This window comes from Papio anubis, chromosome 9 (genome assembly GCF_008728515.1).
Source record: "Papio anubis isolate 15944 chromosome 9, Panubis1.0, whole genome shotgun sequence".
In the NCBI taxonomy this organism is placed as follows: Eukaryota; Metazoa; Chordata; class Mammalia; order Primates; family Cercopithecidae; genus Papio; species Papio anubis.
In genome coordinates, this window is record NC_044984.1 from 13,398,940 (window position 1) to 13,418,005 (window position 19,066).

Here is a 19,066-nt window from a genome sequence, read left to right on the forward strand (position 1 = left end):
CTATGGAAGAGAATGGAAAATGAATTAAGATGTGATTTATATCCTTATATAAAGATTATTTGCATAAAGATACAAGTAATGAAATGTGGTAAGTATAATGATGATATGCGTAAAAGATATTGAGAGAGTAATGATACCTGGTTTGGGGATGTGCATAATAAGGAGAGATTAAGGAAAGAATTTTTAGTGATAGGGTAATATAGGTTGAATCATGTAGAGGATATATCAAGTAAACTATAATAGGATAGTTTCTTTGGGATAAAGATGCTGGCCTCGACACTTATTTTATCTGAATAACAGCCTAATTATTTTCCTTTTCTAAACTGTTTCATCAGACACAGAAACAGAACCAATGTGTGAAGGGATGGATGAAGCTCTGTCAGCTGGTACTAAGTGTTGTCTAAGTTGCATTTCTGCTTGTATCAGTTCTGTGCAATTTTATTGGAGAATTTTGGATTTTCAGATTAGGGATGTCCAACCTATATTATTAGTAGCCAGCAGCTTTCTGTTGGTAGACTATGTTTAGATTAAGAAAAAAGTAGTCAGGATTTATATCGGAAAAGTATTTGGCAAGAGAAGGGAGGCTTGAAGAAGATATCATCCATTTGACAGTGAGTTCCGTAATTTAAATCTTTGTGGATCAGACTTCCTAAAAACAATTTCTTACATTCCAGAATGTAAGAAAGTGTTCATTAGGCAACTCTGAATATTTTGGCTATTTGTACCTTCTTTCCCCGCCCCCCCCAATTAAACATAGATTCCAGTGCTTACAGTAATATCAGTTCTGTTCCAGCCTTTTTCAGTTTACCAAATCTTGCTTTTGTTTTTAATTATATTATTTATTTATTTATTTTTTGAGACAGAATCTGGCTTTGTTGACCAGACTGGATGGAGTGCAGTGGTTAAGTTCACTGTAGCCTTGAACTTCTGGGCTCAAGTGATCTTCCTGCATAGCCTCCTGAATAGCTGGAACTACAGGTTCACATCACCACACCTGTTAATGTTTAAAATATTTTTTTTTGTAGAGAAAGAGATCTCGCTTTGTTGCCAGGCAGGTCTCAAACTCCTCGCTTCAGGAGAGCCTTCCGTCTCGGCCTCCTAGAGTGTTGGGATTATAGGCGTGAGCCACCGTGCTTGGCCTAAGTCTTGCTTTTAATGAAGTCTTTGCTTGAGAATCACAGTTATATTTTTGAAGAATTAATATGACTTGGATCAAGTATAACTTTTTTTTTCCTGATATACTTAAAGCAGTTGTTACCTACATTATTCATTTTGCCTCATGGAAAATACATAAGGACCTTTTAAAGATAAGTAATTTAAAAAACTTTTGTTATGGAAAATTTCAAATATATACCAAAATAGAATGAGATAATGAATTCTGTGTGCCCATTGCTCAGCTTGAGCCATTGTCAAATCATAGGGCCAATCTCGTTTTAGCTATATCTCTATTACCCCCTATACCCTTAAAACGTTTTAGTAAATACCTATATTTAGTGATGGATAGAGACAAAATACACAGGTTAGCTAAATTTTAGGAAGGTAGACTGAGGAAGAGAGAAAGAAAACGTGGAGTCTATCGCTGATGTGAACAGGTTCTCCCTGTGCTTTTGTCCTTCCCTTATCTTTGATTGATGTGTTTCTGCCAACCCACATTTGTTGGATCTCAAATTTGTCTTGCTAATATACCCATTATTAGACTGAGTTTTTACCCTTTTTAAAAATTCCCTTCTTTCCATCAGAAAGAATCTATAATTCTTTGTTTTTATTTGCTTTTTACTCACATCAAAATGTTGGGAGGTCTGTGTCAGGGCAGGAAATGTAATTTGCCCTGGGACTAAACACTCACCTGGGGATGTTAATGTTTGTGACCATTTGTACTACTGAAGAGAAGAAATTGTTTTTATATCTATGGTAAATTACTCAAAATAAGCTTTTTGCCATCTTCTAGAGACCCTGTTGTCAAGGTTCAAAAATTTAATTGTAGGCTTTAACTGTTCTGCTAGATTTGAGCACTTTGGGGCTTAGATTCTGTGGAGAAAATCTTTAGCCTTCTATAAATTGAAATTAACTTGATCAATCAAGCTATTTTCAGGATTTAAACACTTTTCTAGAAATTATAAAATTGAAATTCTTTTCATGATAAAACTATAAAAGGTAAAAAAAAAAAAAACAAAAAAAAACCCGAAAAAAAGGCCTTAAGCAAGGTTTAACTTTTTTTTTTTTTTCTGGACTGAAATGGAGGCTTTCTTTCAAGCGAATTCCCTGATGTTTGCTCTGTGTGATTTGGCTCTATCTCTGTAACTGCTAATATGTGGCATGGATTTCAAGTTGTTTGGGATCTGGATGTGCCCAAAGTCTGTATTGCAAGACGGGATTCACAGGCATTATGTTACAAAACTGGCTTGCTGCCTTCTGTTTTCTTTTTCTGTGTCCTGTGTAGCTGCATTGTTTGTTGCAGTATATGCATTAGCTGTTGCCTATGTTCAGTTTCCTGCAGGCTGACAAAGTGGGAGGGGCTTTGTTTGTTACATAGCTGAGTTTTCACTGTGTGAGTTCTTGAGTGCACACTGCAGCCATCTTAATTACACTTTTGTGCAACTGAGACTGTGCAGCTGTCTCAAAATGGCTGCTAACCTAGTCTTTGTAGCTGCCTAGGCAGCAAGTATGCCAGTGAGGAGACTTGTCACATGCATCAGGACCAGAGGTAAGAACCAATTACTCTTTATCTTTAAACATTCTCATTTTTTTCTTTTTAAAAAAGGAATTTAACTGAGTTTACTTAGAAGGGCGAACTTAGAGCTTGGTTTTTAAAAAGTTGAAATGTTTGGTAGAACCTTTAAGCCTTTATTATGAAAACAGTACATAGCATGGTGGGGTCAAAGGTTAAATTCTTGTAATTTCTCACCATTTTATGTTCTGTCATTGCCAGAACATTTGATCACCACAGTAGTGCTTTTCTGGCCCTAATTAATGTAACATTCCTTTTGTGTAGGCTATTTTAGTGTGTTTGATATTTATTTGTAGAAATTAAAACAGTATATTATCCGAATAGATTTTTTTTAAAGGATCCGTAAATAAGCCTTGTTTTGCACAAAGACTACAATATTTCTAGGTTTTTGTGAGGTATTGTGTGGAAGCTTTTTGGGAAGAAGGGTAATTATATAAAGCATGAAAAAAAATTTTTAATACTGTCCAAAATCTTTTTTTGGCATTATGGGTTCCAATTCTTTCTCATCATGCTGCCTCCTCCCAGTATCCAACTCTTAGATATTTTTAAGGCTGCTTTGCTTCTTTGTTCAAATTACTTTTTGCTTAAGTTGGCATTCAGATTCAGATTTTGAATTTAGAAATAAATTCACATCTAGTCATGGATACCTCTTCTTAAAAAATATATCTAATGTATTCAGATACCATCAGAGCTGAAGTACTCAGTTGTTTTAGTTAATTAAGTGATATTATTATGTTCATTTTAGTCTTAATTTAAACCTGTAGTATATTTAAAAGAAATGTAGCTCAATGATTTTGTAAATTTAATTTCAAAAAATTTAAAAAGCTTTCTTAACATTGTTCTGGAGTAGAAATGTTTATTGAGATACTGTAAGTCTGTGGTTAACCAGAAAGATGGGAGAATGAAATTCTTATTCGCATAGTATTTCAGATAGCAGGAAAAAAAAAGCATACTTTAAGCAGCAATACTTAAATTGCAGTACCTATTAAAATCTTTTTTAGCTGGTATAATATACTCCTGGTTTTGTCCGTAGAGTATTAAGAATATATCCCTGACTTATATGACATAGAGCAGTAAGTTCTAAATTTCTGAGTAGAGCAGCTTTCTAAAAACAGAAACTTTTTGCAAGTTAAACTCTTAGGGAGGATTCCAGTATATAAAAGGAATACTTATGGTTTCTGCTTAATTCTGCAAGGCTTAAGAAACAAAAGGACACATGTAATATTTTATTGTTATGTACTTATTTTATATGGTAAACTTATTCATATGCCATGTGTATTTAATAAAATGGAAATAATTTTGCTATTAAGATAAACAAAACTTTGAAACAAGATCATATCTGACAATTATAATTTTATATTAGATCCAAATCTAGTTCACTTGTTTGTAGAACCTTGGCTTCTTAAGGCACTGTGGAATTCAGTTTGAAAATTATTCTTGAATGTATCTTCTTTGTGTTGTTTTTTGATGTTCATGAAGATGGAATATAAGATCTATATGTACATGACTTAACAGTTTAAAATTGTTGCCTTGTCACGGCCTTGTGTTTATATTTGTTTTCGTTACTTTTTTTTAAACAAAATAATTGTTTTTCCTAACTGATTCAGTGTCCATTTATTTAGTGGCTTAAAATGTGTTCTGGGATCAGTATTTATCTCAGTTTCATCAATAGTTTTAGCATTTTTGTTTCACTTTAGTCACTACACTGCAAAATCTTTAGGACTGTCTTATATGACATAGTCGATTCTCATAATTTGAACACTAATTTATGTAAATCATTCAGTCATATGAACTGTCCCTTAAGAAAAAGAAAAACATTTTAGTGTGTTTGAGGGATTCTATTCATCATTCCTTTCAGCAAGGTTATCCTTGGAGTGAACATGACATAGAAAAGTGAATGTGCTGTGACCTTAATCACTCTTATTTTCATGCCTTTTAATAGTAATAACAGCTCACTATCTTGGTGGCGAGAGTGGGAGGGGAGGAGACTCTAGTGTTTAAAAATACATGTATTTAAAACATTTTATATAAGGTAGAAAAACTGTCCATGTTGAAATTACTAAACAGTTTATATTGGTCTTGAGTGGGATCTTAGGGAAATTTTAATAACTCAGTCTTTTTGCCTTCTATTGCTAACTGTAATATTTACCCCTGCCCTCTACAAGATTATTACTTGCACATGAGGAAATACTAACGCCCTATGGTTACTCAGGATATTATTGCTAATTCTTTCACTGCTGTGTTGCATTTTTGCAACTGTAAGCATAAATTACCCCTTACTGAGATGATTACTTTTGGGATTGGTGATAGTTTTCAAATTTTCTGTTCCAAGTTCCAGGTTAGCTATTATGCTGGGTAATTGAGGGCATAATAAATCTAGGAGCTGAATAATTGAAGTTTTATGATGCTATTTTGTCACTTGTTAAAATTCTCCCCTTTTGTTTACTCTTTTTCATAAACAATTTCATCTATGTAAGCCTCTAAGAGAAATGTTAGGGTGGTGACACTGGCCAAGGGTCCAAACCTGAATTTGAATACTGTTTTTCCTACCTTTTTCTGACGTTGACAAGCTTATTCCATTTTCTTTTCTTTTCTTTCTTTTTTTTTTTGACGGAGTTTCACTCTTGTTTCCCAGGCTGGAGTGTGATGGCACGACCTCGGCTCACTGCAACCTCTGCCTCCCGGGTTCAAGCGATTCTCCTGCCTCAGCCTCCTGAGTAGCTGGGATTACAGGCATGCACCACCATGCCTGGCTAATTTTTGTATTTTTAGTAGAGATGAGGTTTCTTCATGTTGGTCAGGCTGGTCCCAAAGTCCTGACCTCAGGTGATCTGCCTGCCTTGGCCTCCCAAATTGTTGAGATTACAGGTGTGAGCCACTGTGCCCTGCTAATTTTTTTTGTTGTTGTTGTCGAGACAGTCTCACTCTGTCGCCGAGGCTGGAGTGTAGTGGTGAAATCTTGGCTCACTGCAACCTCCACCTCCCAGGTTCAAGTGATTCTCCTGCCTCAGCCTCCCCAGTAGCTGAGATTGATTACAGGCGCCCACACCATGCCTGGCTAATTTTTGTATTTTTAGTAGAGACAGGGTTTCACTATGTTGGCTAGGCTGATCTTGAACTCCTGACCTAAAGGGATCTACCTGCCTTGGCCTCCCAAAGTATTGGGATTATAGGTGTAAACCACTGCCCCCAGTCGCCTTTCTTGCTTTACTGGGAGACAGAATCTCACTCTGTTTCTCAGGCTGGAGTACAGTGGCAGTCTGAGCTCACTGCAACCTCCACCTCCTGGGTTCAAACAATTCTTGTGCCTCAGCCTCCTGAGTAGCTGGTATTACAGGCGTGTACCACCTTGCCCAGCTAATTTTTATGTTTTTAGTAGAGACGGGGTTTTATCACGTTGGCCAGGCTGGTCTTGAACTCCTGGCCTCAAGTGATCTGACCACCTCAGCTTCCTGAAGTGCTGGGATTACAGGCATGAGGCATCGTGCCCTACGTTCATTCCATTTTTTGATTCTCATTTCTTCATCTATAAAATGGGGGAAAATTCCTATCTATTTGGCAAGCATATGCTGAGAATCAATTTACATAATGTTTCAGAATAGTATCTTGAAATACTCTGCAAAAATCTTGCATACTAATTTTCTCAGTAATATCCAAATGCATTTCAGTTTATTTGCCTCTCAAGTGTCATATACCTTTTCAAGTGTGATTGGATCAGTGTATATTTGAAAACTATGAGAAATTTCTTGTATAACTCATGCTCAGAAGCAAGAAGTGCTAAGTAACACTATATCCACTTAGTAATGTTATATATTCATTTTTGTAGTACTGGGACCTACTCTGTTAGCATAAATTAGCCATCCTTTGTTGTATATGGATATGGCAGATGTATTTATTAAGTAAAGCCAATATAGAATGTTGACATTACAGAATTTAGAGGAGTAGGAGAAATGTTTTGGGTATAGTCTGGCTGAGTTCTTCAAATATACTGTGAGAAAATAACTTATCTAAAAACATGACTTGAATTCATGGCCTAGAGTTTCCTGTGTTTCAGTACAAATGAGAATCATAAAAACAGTAATTTCTCTTTCAGAAAAATTCATTTTCAGAGCTACAGACTGGCAGCTAGCAAACACTTTTATTCTTGTTTTTATTCTTTAGCCACTAGCCCATTTCTCTAATTGTTAACATTTAAAGTTGTCAGATTTTACCTAAAAATCTAGGTGTCTTGCCTCTTGAAAAGCAAACAACATTTTTGCTTGAGAATAGCAATCTATATAACTGAGTATAGATGCTGTCTCCTTCAGATAGGGCCTCCTCTTGCCCACCTCTGGTCCTCTTCAGTGAATCACATTACCTGTGTGGCCTTGGAAAACAGTTCCTTTTAAATATCTATCCTACGTATTTGATAGGTTATTGGCAGCCTTAAATATCTAAAATACAACTTCTAACCCAAAAGAAGGTAAACATAAGTAAAATGTAGCCTACTTTACTTGGTAGGAGAGACTTAGAATATATAAAGTCAGTTTACTCTTTAGAAGATGTGGCACCTTTTGTAACCTTTCACTTTGTCCTAATTTTTTATAGAGTGCCATGGGAGCCAAATGAAGGAGATCCAATGACATAACAACAAGTAACAATTGATTGAAAGTGAAGAGATTAAAGAAATACTAATTAGAAACATAAGTATCTTGAGATCTTTTATGTGATAATCAGTTCTGTTTTCTTTAAATGTTATCACTGTATTAAAGGACATCACTATCAACTTGATGTTCTTAATGGTGATACTGAATAAGAAAAAGTTAAAGTGTATTCAAGCTATGCGGTTTACTGAACAGGTAAATGAAATAATATTTTATAAAAGATTTTTGCTCAAATTAGTTGAGCTAAGAAGTTTTATCACTTAAAATAATGAGTAAATGTCCTAATAGAACGTTTTCTTAACTGTACACTAGATTAGATAATGGCTGTTAGGCCATTACAAACTTTATTTTTTTGAAAACTTACTACTGTTTGCATTTATTAATTTAACATTTACAGTGGCTATGTGAAGACTACCTTGATGATGCATGAAGCATGATAATTTATAATCTTGATCTGACTTAAATTTGAATTCCACATTTCCCAGAGGAAAGCCAGCTTGTTAACATTCAAATAATACCATGACATTGGTAACTCTAAGGAAGAGCTAAAAGACTGTTACGCCTTTTTGGAAAATGTTTACTAGTTAGAGTTCAGCTTTAGAGAAAATTGAAAAAGTGATTAACTTGCACGGGAAACAGTGACTCCCCTGCTTTACTGTTCTTCACACTTTGAAAAGAGAAAGTGATTTGGGAGAAAGCCTAATGTCTATTCAAATAAGTGATTGTTTTTTTAATTGCCCAGGTTAGAACTCTCACAAAGAGTTCTCTGTTGATGATTTGTAACCGTCTGTTATTATTCATTAATATGTGAATATGGAAATTGTGAAAACAGCACAAATTGATTTAGTAAATCTTCATCAGTTTAATGAAAGAGGGACCTTAACACTGGAGAGAGGTCTGAGGAGTTGCTTCTGCATCTGCCTGAGGGAATCTGTCTTTCCTTCTGAAGTAAGCCAGATACAGCTAGCCAACTGCCAGTAGAACTATCTGACCTAGTATATCCCTTTGTTGGATATAGAAGTACCTGTATCATGGCATACATAGTGGAAAACATTAGTATAGAAGTTAGGAAAAGATTATTTCTGCTCTGATACTGTTATTAAGTAATTATGTAGTTTTGGATGAATATTTAACCTCTTTGTGTTATCCCTGATCATTAATTGAGAGGGGTCGTTGGAAGAACACCAACTTTGAGTCAAACAGAGTCAGGGTGAATCCATGTTCTTCCTCTCATTAGTTATAGGTTATCTGAAAAATGGATATATAGTGTTCAAAGTACAGTACCTATTTATGATAATGTGTTCAATAAGTCTTAGGTATTTTGTTTGTTTTGAGACAGAGTTTCGCTTTTGTTGCCCAAGCTGGAGTGCAATGGTGCAATCTCAGCTCCCTGCAACCTCCGCCTCCTGGATTCAAGCAGTTCTCCTCCCTTAGCTTCCTAAGTAGCTGGAATTATAGGCGTGCGCCACCATGCCCACCTAATTTTGTATTTTTAGTAGAGACAGGGTTTCACCATGTTGGCCAGGCTGGTCTCGAACTCCTGACCTCAAGTGATCCGCCTGCCTCGGCCTCCAAAAGTTCTGGGATTACAGGTGTGAGCCACCACGCCTGGCCAAGTCTTAGGTATTTTTATGGAATGAGGCAAGTTACTTATTTTCAGAACCTCAGTTTTTCTTGTTTTTAAAATGGGAATAATGTTTATCATAAAGAACTAATATTAGGGTTTAAATGAGGATAACAAATATAAAGCGACTAGTGAAGTGTAGCACAAATTAAATATTGGTTGCATTTGTTTCACAAGATTCCCTTTAGCACAGATCTTTGTTTTTTTCTTTTAAAAATCATTATTTCAGGAAGAATGGGGTTGGGAGAAATCTGGTCTACTGGGTAGTTTGGAAACTGATCTTTAGGGAGAGGGCATTTTTAGGGACCTGAGTAAAAATGTCAGAGAGCAGGGTGTTTAGAATCTCCCAAGTGAAGACTTTGAAGAGTCTAAAGGGGACAAAATAAGAATTCTTACTTGTGCAAAGGCAGCATGGTAGAGTGAAAACTAAAACAGACTGTGAATTGATCAATTACTCAACAAATTTAACAGCTATTTATTATGCACCTATTATTTGCCAGGTACTGTTTGATGCTTAGCATATAAGATCCTTGCTCTCCCTCAGGGAGTTTACACTGTGGAGGGAGTGGGAAGACACAGACAATAAATTCAAGATAAGGTTGCAAATACTTAGGGATTATGAATGCTGTGGGGTAGGGTAGAATAGGTATCTAAGAGCTAGATGAGCACTACTCAAAATGTGGCCTGTGATCAGTCTGAGAACTGTTTGCTTTTGGTCGTCTGTGAGATAACTGAAATTGAGAGTTTATAGAAATTTTTACATCAATCTGATAATGTAATTTTATGTCGATTGAGTCAAAACAATTAAGACTCATATTTTATATGCCTATTTTAAATTTCATTTTTCAAATAATTCATTGCCACTATATTTTACAACAGCATTGATCTATAGTGGGTTGAAAATAAAACACCAGTCTTTACTGTATTCATTTGAGCAGTGAGCTAGATCAACAGTTGCCATTGTTAGTACTTTTAGTAAGCGTGTTGTGGAGATTTTCAGCTTCTTTTGATGAATTAATTCACTGTCAAGTAATTAGCTTATTTGGCTTAAAAATATTTACATCCATGTTATTTACACTGTATTTTATGTTGGACTGAATGATTTTAGGTCTTTTGATTTTCAAATACTTTTATTCATGGTTGGATGCATGATACAAGTAGGAAGAGAGCAAAATTAAAACTATAAGGTATATAATAAGTGATTTCTTTTTTTAATTTTTAATTTCTAGATTCGGTTCTCAATACTTAGATTATTTCTAATATTTTTTTCTCAACTCATATATTATGATCAGTATATGGTACTTAGAAAGCTCTTTTGATATAAGACCTTTCCTCCAACCAAGAGTTAATTGATAATGGTGTACACTGCATGAAATTAAATCATTATGTTTGTTCCCATCACTTCATCTGCTGCTGGTGGGTCATAGATCCTGAGAAGAGAATATAGTTGTTTGAGGAAATTTATCGTTGATAACCTAGGTAATATTTTTGATTGTCTGTATAAGTTCTACCATTTGTATTGATAAATAATAACTTTATGAGTCCCCTCATTTATAGCCCCATTATCTTTTTTATGTAATAGGGGTAACTTAAGAATTATGTTGAAGATAGCTGAAAATAAGATTTAGAAATACGGGAAATATTTTGGATAACCCCTAGTTAGCATTTTAAGTACTTCTTTTCATTTTATTATTTCAGATGTGGGACTAAATTAGTTTCTGGATTGTTATTTTAAAATGAAATTTAATATATCTATAGCCTTAACGAAAATGGTAATGGAGTAGAATTATATATTAATAGATCATAAATTAACTACAAACTAAATAAAAATTTTAAAAAAAGGCCTTACAGATAATGACTCAACTCTTGCCTTGTCATATCTGGCCAGTGAAAACAATACATGAATGATACAGGTTTGAAAAGAATGTGGCACAGACAGAATATTTTCTTGTGAAGACGTTCTTAATTTAATATGCCTAGGTTTTGGTACTGAGCATATGCTTTGGTAATATTAACTAGTGGTAAATGTGTTGAATTGTGTAACCATCATAATAGTGATACTTGGTACACAATTCTTATTATTTGGTGAAATGTTAAACAATATACTTATAAGAGCAAATCTACTTAATGATGTTTACTATTTAATTGATTAGTTAAAATTTGAAAGGGAGTTGTAGAGTAGAATGAGGATAGCTTTTAGGTAATGTGAATTATAATTTGTAAAATTTTTAATGATTGTTAAACAGCAGCCATTGAATTTACGTGGTCTGTGCCATAAGTAAGCTAAGGCTTTTGAATATCTCTGAGAGTTAAAAATATTTTTCTTGTGGTGGGGGGTGGAATTTCAGTTATATAAGAATTATAAATTGGTTTTCTTTTATTACCTGGATTTGAATTATATTAGTAAGTAGATAACTAGATATATTCTAGAACCAGTCAGTACATGTTGGGGAACAAATGGGGAGGGTTTACTCAGCAGTACTCTCCTTTAGTTTGGTCATGAAATGAGGACTGCTTTATGTAAATTGTTCTTACTGGCGCCAGCTAGCTGTAACTGCAGTCTGGCTGTGCTGGGGCAGCAAATAAAATGTGTCATGGATTTTCTGTTTGGAATGTATAAGAATTAAGCCTTTTGGACTGAAAGAACAGAGTTGATACATTAGAATAGCAGTAGTGAGACCACAATTGACAGTGAATATGTGAAATAGTGAGAAGCTATAAGCCTTTTAAGCTTTTAGTTCTTTTATAGATTTATGCCTATTGATACTATTGGGTAATATGTGGGAGGTACTTAACTGCACACAGTTGCTGCAGACCTAATAGTTGGCAGCATAGAAAGCAGTACAAAGAATTCTGATTCTAGGCATTTTAACTTGAAATAGTCATTTTGAAGATATACTCTGTGTGTTCTGTGAGCTTCATTGACATATTGTCTGACGTTTTTTGGCTTTTGTGGTAAATGGGATGTATGCTGCACAAACTACCCAACAGATGTGAACCACTGTTTGAAAGGAATTTTAATATGTAGCCAACCTACTATATTCTTTTTTTTAATGAATATGAATCAAACAAGAAATTTAGACTCAAGAAGGCTTACCTAGAAGTCTGCATTAGCTTTTAATGTTTATACAAATGAACTAAGTAGCAGTGGTTTACAGAAGAGGAAGTCCTTTTCACAGTGTCAAGCTGCCCACAGGTAAGAGATTCAGGTCCTTTTTCTGTGACACCTACCCCCCAGGCTTTATATTTTTCTCTCACCATTGGTAAGTTTTAAAAAATGTGTTTGTTTTTAGTTCTAATGAAAACAGGATTGGTAGATCGTTTAATGTTAATATTCAGGAGATTTTGAATGCCACATTTGGATTTGGTATTTTTTAAAATGTAATTTTCATCTTCTCAAAATTCCTTCACATTTGAATTGAAATGAACTAACAGTGGACTTCATATGTGATTATTACTCATGCATACAATATGTTCATATTACATAGAAATCAGTTTTAGATCTCTTTTCATTATAGTCTGTTAGTATATTCTCAGTTGTAGTGACACCAACTGGTACATGCAGAGAGATGACATTTTGTAACCTCACTTAAGTATAAAGTTTAAGTTTAAATTTACCACTTTGAATTCACCTTTACAAATCAGAGTGCTTATGTTTTCAAATATGGCTCATTGACATACATTAGATAATGTATATTTGTACATATAACTTGGTCAATTTTTCTACTTCCACCCTTATTCTTTCCATTTCTCTATATTTAAATTTATTATTTTAATAAAGTGAATTTTAGAAGTCTAAAATGAATGTATTAATTAGGAATTCCATTAAATTTAATATTTCTTAACCTGGGTTAAAGGAACACAGTCATTTGTTATTCTTTTTTTCTACACTTGAAATATTGTATACAAAAATACAAAATTCCATTGCAATAAAAATAATACCATTGCTGTAAAGATACGAAGGTGTATGCTTATAAAGAAATGCCAATGTGTGTGTTCATTCGTATCAGTATGGCCAGAGATACATTACTGATTGTAATAATTTTTGGAGGGTGGGTGTGAAGAGTTGAATAGCAGAGTCAAGTGAAGAGTGGTAGTGAGATAGCTTAGAGAAGTGTATCAAAGAAAGGAATTATATTAGGCAGCTCTCTGCTCTTTCCCTCCCTCTTTAGAAGTCAAGCAGCAGGCTCTTTCTGTAACCATGAAGTGTTACTTTTAGGTGGGACTTCCAGTTCTCTAATTTCTGAAAGTTTGGCCACTTATTGCTACATGGTTGTATACTTTAAAACTGGGGGCCAGCTGTAATAGAAGCCACACTCATGTTTCAGGGGCAGGAACTGTTCCTTACTTATTGCCTTTTGACAATGTTGCTTGGATTAAAAAACAACAACGTGTATTTTATTGATTATAGAAACAACATTTTTTGTGTGTGTTTCATCTCAGTAAACAATTTCACTATGATTGACAAAATGATAATAGAAAGAAATCAATTTTGATTAATGTGTTTGAGGTTGGATGAGGGAAAGGTCATGCTTCTTGGTGTAGAAGACATACACATCTGAAACAGTAGGAAAAAGTTTTTCAAACTTCTCTTGTGCAATTATATTGGTTAGGGGAATGCTGCGCAGGGAAGATAGTTGAGATGGGTTGGTTTTTAAAATACAGACAAAGAGAAAAAGAGTTGATAGACAAAAACAGGAATTTATTGAATGCTGTTAGAGTTGGAGGTCATAGCAAAGAAAGATGAGGGATAGTAGGACAGAGGTGTATTTTGTATATAGACAACCAAAACAAAGATAAAAGTCATGAGTATGATTACAGGCGTGGTGGCTCGCGCCTGTAATCCCAGCACTTTAGGAGGCCAAGGCAGGCGAATCACCTGAGGTCAGGAGCTCGAGACCAGCCTGACTAACATGGTGAAACCTCATTTCTACTAAAAATACAAAGAATTAGCCAGACATGGTGGCGTGCACATGTCATCCCAGCTACTTGGGAGGCTGAGGCAGGAGAATTGCTTGAATCCGGGAGGCAGAGGTTACCGTGAGCCAAGATCGCACCATTGCACTCCAGCTTGGGCAACAAGAGTGAAACTCCGTCTCTAAAAAAAAAAACCAAAAACAAACAAAAAAACAAAACACCAAAAAAACAAAGTCATGAGGATAAAGGTATATATAGTCTTTGAGGCTATTGAAGTTGAGTGTGAATGATCCGAAATTTGTAGTATAAAAATCTTTGAGTTCCTAAAAAGTGTTTGTGTTCCTCATAAAAAACAAAATGTATTTAGCAAGCAATGTAGAATCTCAAAATCTTCAAAATGAAATTAACTAATGAAAAGTCTAAAATGAATGTATTAATTAGGAAATCAATTAAATTTAATATTTCTTAACCTGGGTTAAAGGAACATAGTCATTTGTTATTCTTTTTTTCTGTGCTTGAAATATTATATACAAAAATACACAATTCCATTGCAATAAAAATAATATATTACCATTACTGTAAAGATATGAGGGTGTATGCTTATAAAGAATTTTAAAATTTTGTATACAGTATTTCAGGTAGTTTCTAATGTTGTTCTTTGCACTGAAACCTACTGTTTGATATTCCTGACAGATAATTATGTAGTTTATACTTCACCATTTCTAATGATGGAAGGGGGGAGAGTCTCTAATTTCATAAGGCAGTTTCTTCTTTTGTTGGGCATCCAAACAAATTAACGTTTGTTGATTTTGAGATGAAGTTGCCTTTCATTACTTTTATTTTTGCCTGTCATAGTCCCCCACTTCCTGTCTGTCTCTAGCTCTCTTTCTCTTTTATGTCTTTTACATGACAAATAGATACTATTTAAAGAAAGCTCATTAAAATTTTCTCATGTTTTCTAGGCTAAATATCAATATCCTTCATTTTTTCCCAACATTTCCTCATACAACATACTGTTCCAGAGCATTCTTTAGCATGGTCATCTCACAGTTATTAGGTCCTTCTTTATCTGTGATGCTCAGAACCAAACATAATTAACTACTCTAAAAATGTTCCCCTTCTCCTTGGCTGTTTGTTCTACAGTTTAACTTTGCATTAGCATTTTTGGTAGCCACCTTGAGCTGTTGGATTTTCTGAGTTTGCATTAAGTTAAAACACCTCAGTCTTTCCCTAACAGGCATTGATAAACTTTAATATACTTTAATATTTGAAACAACTATGTTATCTTATTATGTTTTCTTAATAATTTCTAATGTTGTTCATTATATTTAGTATGCTTTGTCTCCATCTTCCTTGCAAGGTTTTTTTCTGTTTTAATAGTGTTTTTAAAGAACTGGCTTTTGGTTCCTTGATTGCTTGCTCTTTTGTTTTCTTTCATAATTTTTCTGCTTTTATTGTAATTCCATGCTTTGGGATTATACCTTTTTGCCTTTATTAATGTTTTTGAGTTTTTTGTTAATATATGCATTTAAGGCTATCAGTTTTAATCTGAATATCATTTTGGCTGATTTCCTTAGGTCGTATTCTGTTAGTACTTTGTTGGTATTTTATCACTGATTTCCTTCTACCTCTAAGTTTTTTTTTTTTTTTTTAAAAAGATAATTTTTCTGTCATATTGTTGGTATATTTATTACATTATGACTAGAGAATTAGCCTTCAGTGTTTTTTTTTTTTTGTCTTTGAATTTGTTAAGATTTTCTTGTCACCATATACATGGTCGATATTAATGTACATTGGCTATATTTGTAAAAAAATTGGTTTTGGGTTTATTGGATATACAGTTCTATTTATTGTTCTGTTATTCTGGCATGCTAATAGGCTGTTCATTCTTTATTTTGTTTTCTTCATCTATAGATTTATCTCTGATTGTGAATTTGTTAGTTTTTTCCTGAATTATTTAAACCTGTTTTATCAATAGGACATATCTTTTTTTTTGTTCTATTACTTGATTTTCAACTTGAATTCTTTTTTATATGTCATATATAGGTTTCATATGTATACCTACCCTTTTTTGGGGTTACTATTTGCCTAGCGTATCATTTTCTATCCTTCTATTTCAACCTTTACTCTAAGGTATTACTCTAAGGTATGTCTCGTTTATAGTGCATAGCTAATGATATTTTTGTTGCTTTACACAGCTTGAAACCCACCAGGTTTTACCCGATTGATAATTTTCTTTATTTTTGTCCCATATTCTGCAACTTATTAGTTTGTTAACTTACACATTGCAATTATCTGGCATAAATAACGTATTTATTTTAAAGATGATTGATCCTCAGTTATTTCAGCCTGCTCAAGAGTTTTTACCTTTGGAGCTTTGCTAATTTCCTTATCTGAATTCCTTCATAGGGTCTTCTGCTGTCTTGTCTTATATTTATCTATAATCGTTTTACCAAGGGTCTGCGTTCTCTGTCTTTGCTCAGAAGTAATATATTTATTTCCTCACTCAAGCTGATTGTTAGCTTTGCTAGCTATAGAATTCTACAGTGAAAATAACTTTTCCCATGAATTTTGAGGGTACTTTTTTTTTTTTAGCTTTCAGTATTGCTGATGACAAGTCTGATGCCAGTTTAATTCTTTCTCTTCTGTAGTTAAATGATACTCTAAGTTATTAATATTTCCCTATAATGATTTTCTGAAATCTTATCACAGTATGCCTAGGTGTCAAAAAATTTTATTTTGCTTGTTTTAATTTAGTCTGTTTTGGGATTCAGTAGGCCTTTATTATTGGAAAACTTGTGTATTTTTTCAGATATGCTGATTTTTTTTTTCCTTATGTTTTCCCTCCTTTTTTTCTTGGTTCTTTTTTTCCGAAACTTGAGTTAATTGAAAGTTGTTGCTTCTGGGTATATTTCTTATGTGTTTGTTCTTGTGGGTGTAATAGCTTCTCATACACTTAGAGGATTTTTTAATATACTATTTTAAAATGTCTTCTGTTTATTCTCCTACTAATTAGCTAGTGTTTTTTGTGGGGTTTGGCACCTGACCTTTTGTTTTGAATTCTTGAATGTATTTGAATTCTTGAATGTATTTGAATTCTTGAATGTATTCATTTGAATTCTTGAATGTATTCATTTTGGTATTTGAGATTTCCTGTTTTACTTTGGCTGGATGCTGATGGTTCAGGTGACTGTGAGTGGTGGGCAAGTGGTACTTGCTGCACATAGGATATGCTGGTAATTTGTCTTTGGGATGGTAGCTTCCATGTCTCTCTGGGGGCATAGTGTCTATATAAGTTACTACTCTAGCTCACAAATGTCAATGCTGCCCTGGTTTAGCACTAGCATGGAAGAGAGAATGTCTGATGAACTTAACTGTTCAAATATCAATTACATGAGTGTATTTTCGTGTGATGATTCACACTGGCCTATCAGGTCTAAATTGAAAGTCTGTTATTTGTATCCCCTTGTCTCTATGTAAGTGAGGTACTTTAACTAGTTTGACATTTATCCTTCTATTCTTTAAAATACCACTTGCATGCCTGTATACAGGTTTAGATTTGTGTGTGTGTGTTTTAAAATATAATGGCATAAAAACAGGGAACATTTATTGACTGCTTACAGCATCTAAGTACTTTCTATTTATTATGTCATTTAATTCCCATAGCATTTCCACGAAGACAGACTTTGTCATTTCAGTTTCATAGATGAGGATACTGAGGTAAGGAGAAGATACATATTTTGGATAGATAACCAGGAAATAATAGGATTAATATTTAAAAAGGTATTTCTGGTCCTGGGATTTGCACTATTAATTACTAAGAAGTCTGCTTTTTTGGTACATTTGACAATATTTTCTCAGAGATTTTTCTTTTTTAATGCCTGGGATATTAAGGGTTTTTATTTTTGTGTTTGCTATGACAGTACAGCAGTAGGCATCCTGATACATTCCTTTGTAAAACATGTTGGTACATAGATAGATACCTTAAAGGTCCTTTGGTGTGTCAAAATGATGCACAGTTCCTGCTTATTTGTCCTTAAAAATGGATATGACACTTAACTCTTCTGCTTATGGTACATAAGACCGCTCATTTCTGTATATTAATGCTAACCACAAATAATTGCCAATCTGATGTTTAAAAATGGATTTTCTCTTTTTGTTTTGTCTTTTTTTGATGATTAGGTTGAATGCCTTTTCTCGTATGTGTTTCATGAATTGGCTGCTCACGTTTCTTTATTTTTTTTCCAACTGTTTGTCCTTTTCATTCACTAATAGATTTTCTTTTTTATTCTGGATACTAATCCTATAGCTCTATGCCATTTTTTTCAAGGATTTCTCCTAACTTGTGGTTACTTGTACTTTCTGTGCCTTTGAATATTTCTATTAATTTTATATCCAGTGTCTTTGCTATTGCACTTAACTGCCATTTTGATCGATTTTCCACCATTTATTTCAAAATCCATTTCTTCCTTATTTGTTATGTTTTGTTTTTGTTTGAGACAGAGTCTTGCTCTTGTCACCCAGGCTGGAGTACAGTCGCATGATCTCGGCTCACTGCAACCTCCGCCTCCCAGGTTCAAGCCATTCTCCTGCCTCAGCCTCCTGAGTCACTGGGGTTACAGGTGTCTGCCACCACGCCCGGCTAATTTTTGTATTTTTAATAGAGATGGGGTTTCGCCATGTTGGCCAGGCCAATCTTAAACTCCTGACCTCAGGTGATCCGCCAGTCTTGGCCTCCCAAACTGCTGGGATTACAGATGTGGACCATCACGCCTGGCCTTTCTTCCTTATTTGTGATGCTTCTCTGTCATAGTTACATTTTTTATTGTTTGCGTCTGTCTTTTGGATAATTATTCTGTTGTACTCTTTTTTTTGTACTTATGATAATAATGCTTTGTTATATGCTGTCACATTTGAGAGGGCAAACATTCCTCATTACTTTTGATTTTCAGGTTTTTCCCTGTTTTTAGCATTGTTTCACTTAGAGATTAAGTTTTCTTTTTTTTTTTTTTTTTTTTGGATATGGAGTCTCGCTCTGTCGCTCAGGCTGTAGTGCAATGGTGCTGGGCTCACTAATTTTTGTATTTTTAGTAGAGATGGGGTTTCACCATTTTGGCCAGGGTGGTCTCTTAACTCCTGACCTCGTGATCTGCC

General features: G+C 34.3%; 1 protein-coding gene across 8 annotated transcripts in view; it reads left to right on the plus strand.

The window, feature by feature from the left end:
• ATF7IP (activating transcription factor 7 interacting protein) overlaps nucleotides 1-19,066 on the plus strand; it is a 136,294-nt gene that overhangs the window by 16,768 nt on the left and 100,460 nt on the right. For 2 of the 8 annotated variants that reach the window (XM_003906039.5, XM_017945687.3), the window contains exon 1: nucleotides 1,065-2,704. The exons of 3 other annotated variants lie outside the window; for them this stretch is intronic. In XM_003906039.5, coding sequence (XP_003906088.2) covers nucleotides 2,688-2,704 — 17 coding nt within the window. In that variant the 5' untranslated portion in view covers nucleotides 1,065-2,687. Of the gene's footprint in view, nucleotides 1-1,063; nucleotides 2,705-6,049; nucleotides 7,567-8,928; nucleotides 12,192-19,066 lie in introns of those variants that run through there. 3 more of the 8 variants (XM_009180258.4, XM_031650305.1, XM_009180265.4) reach the window with 3 other exon arrangements.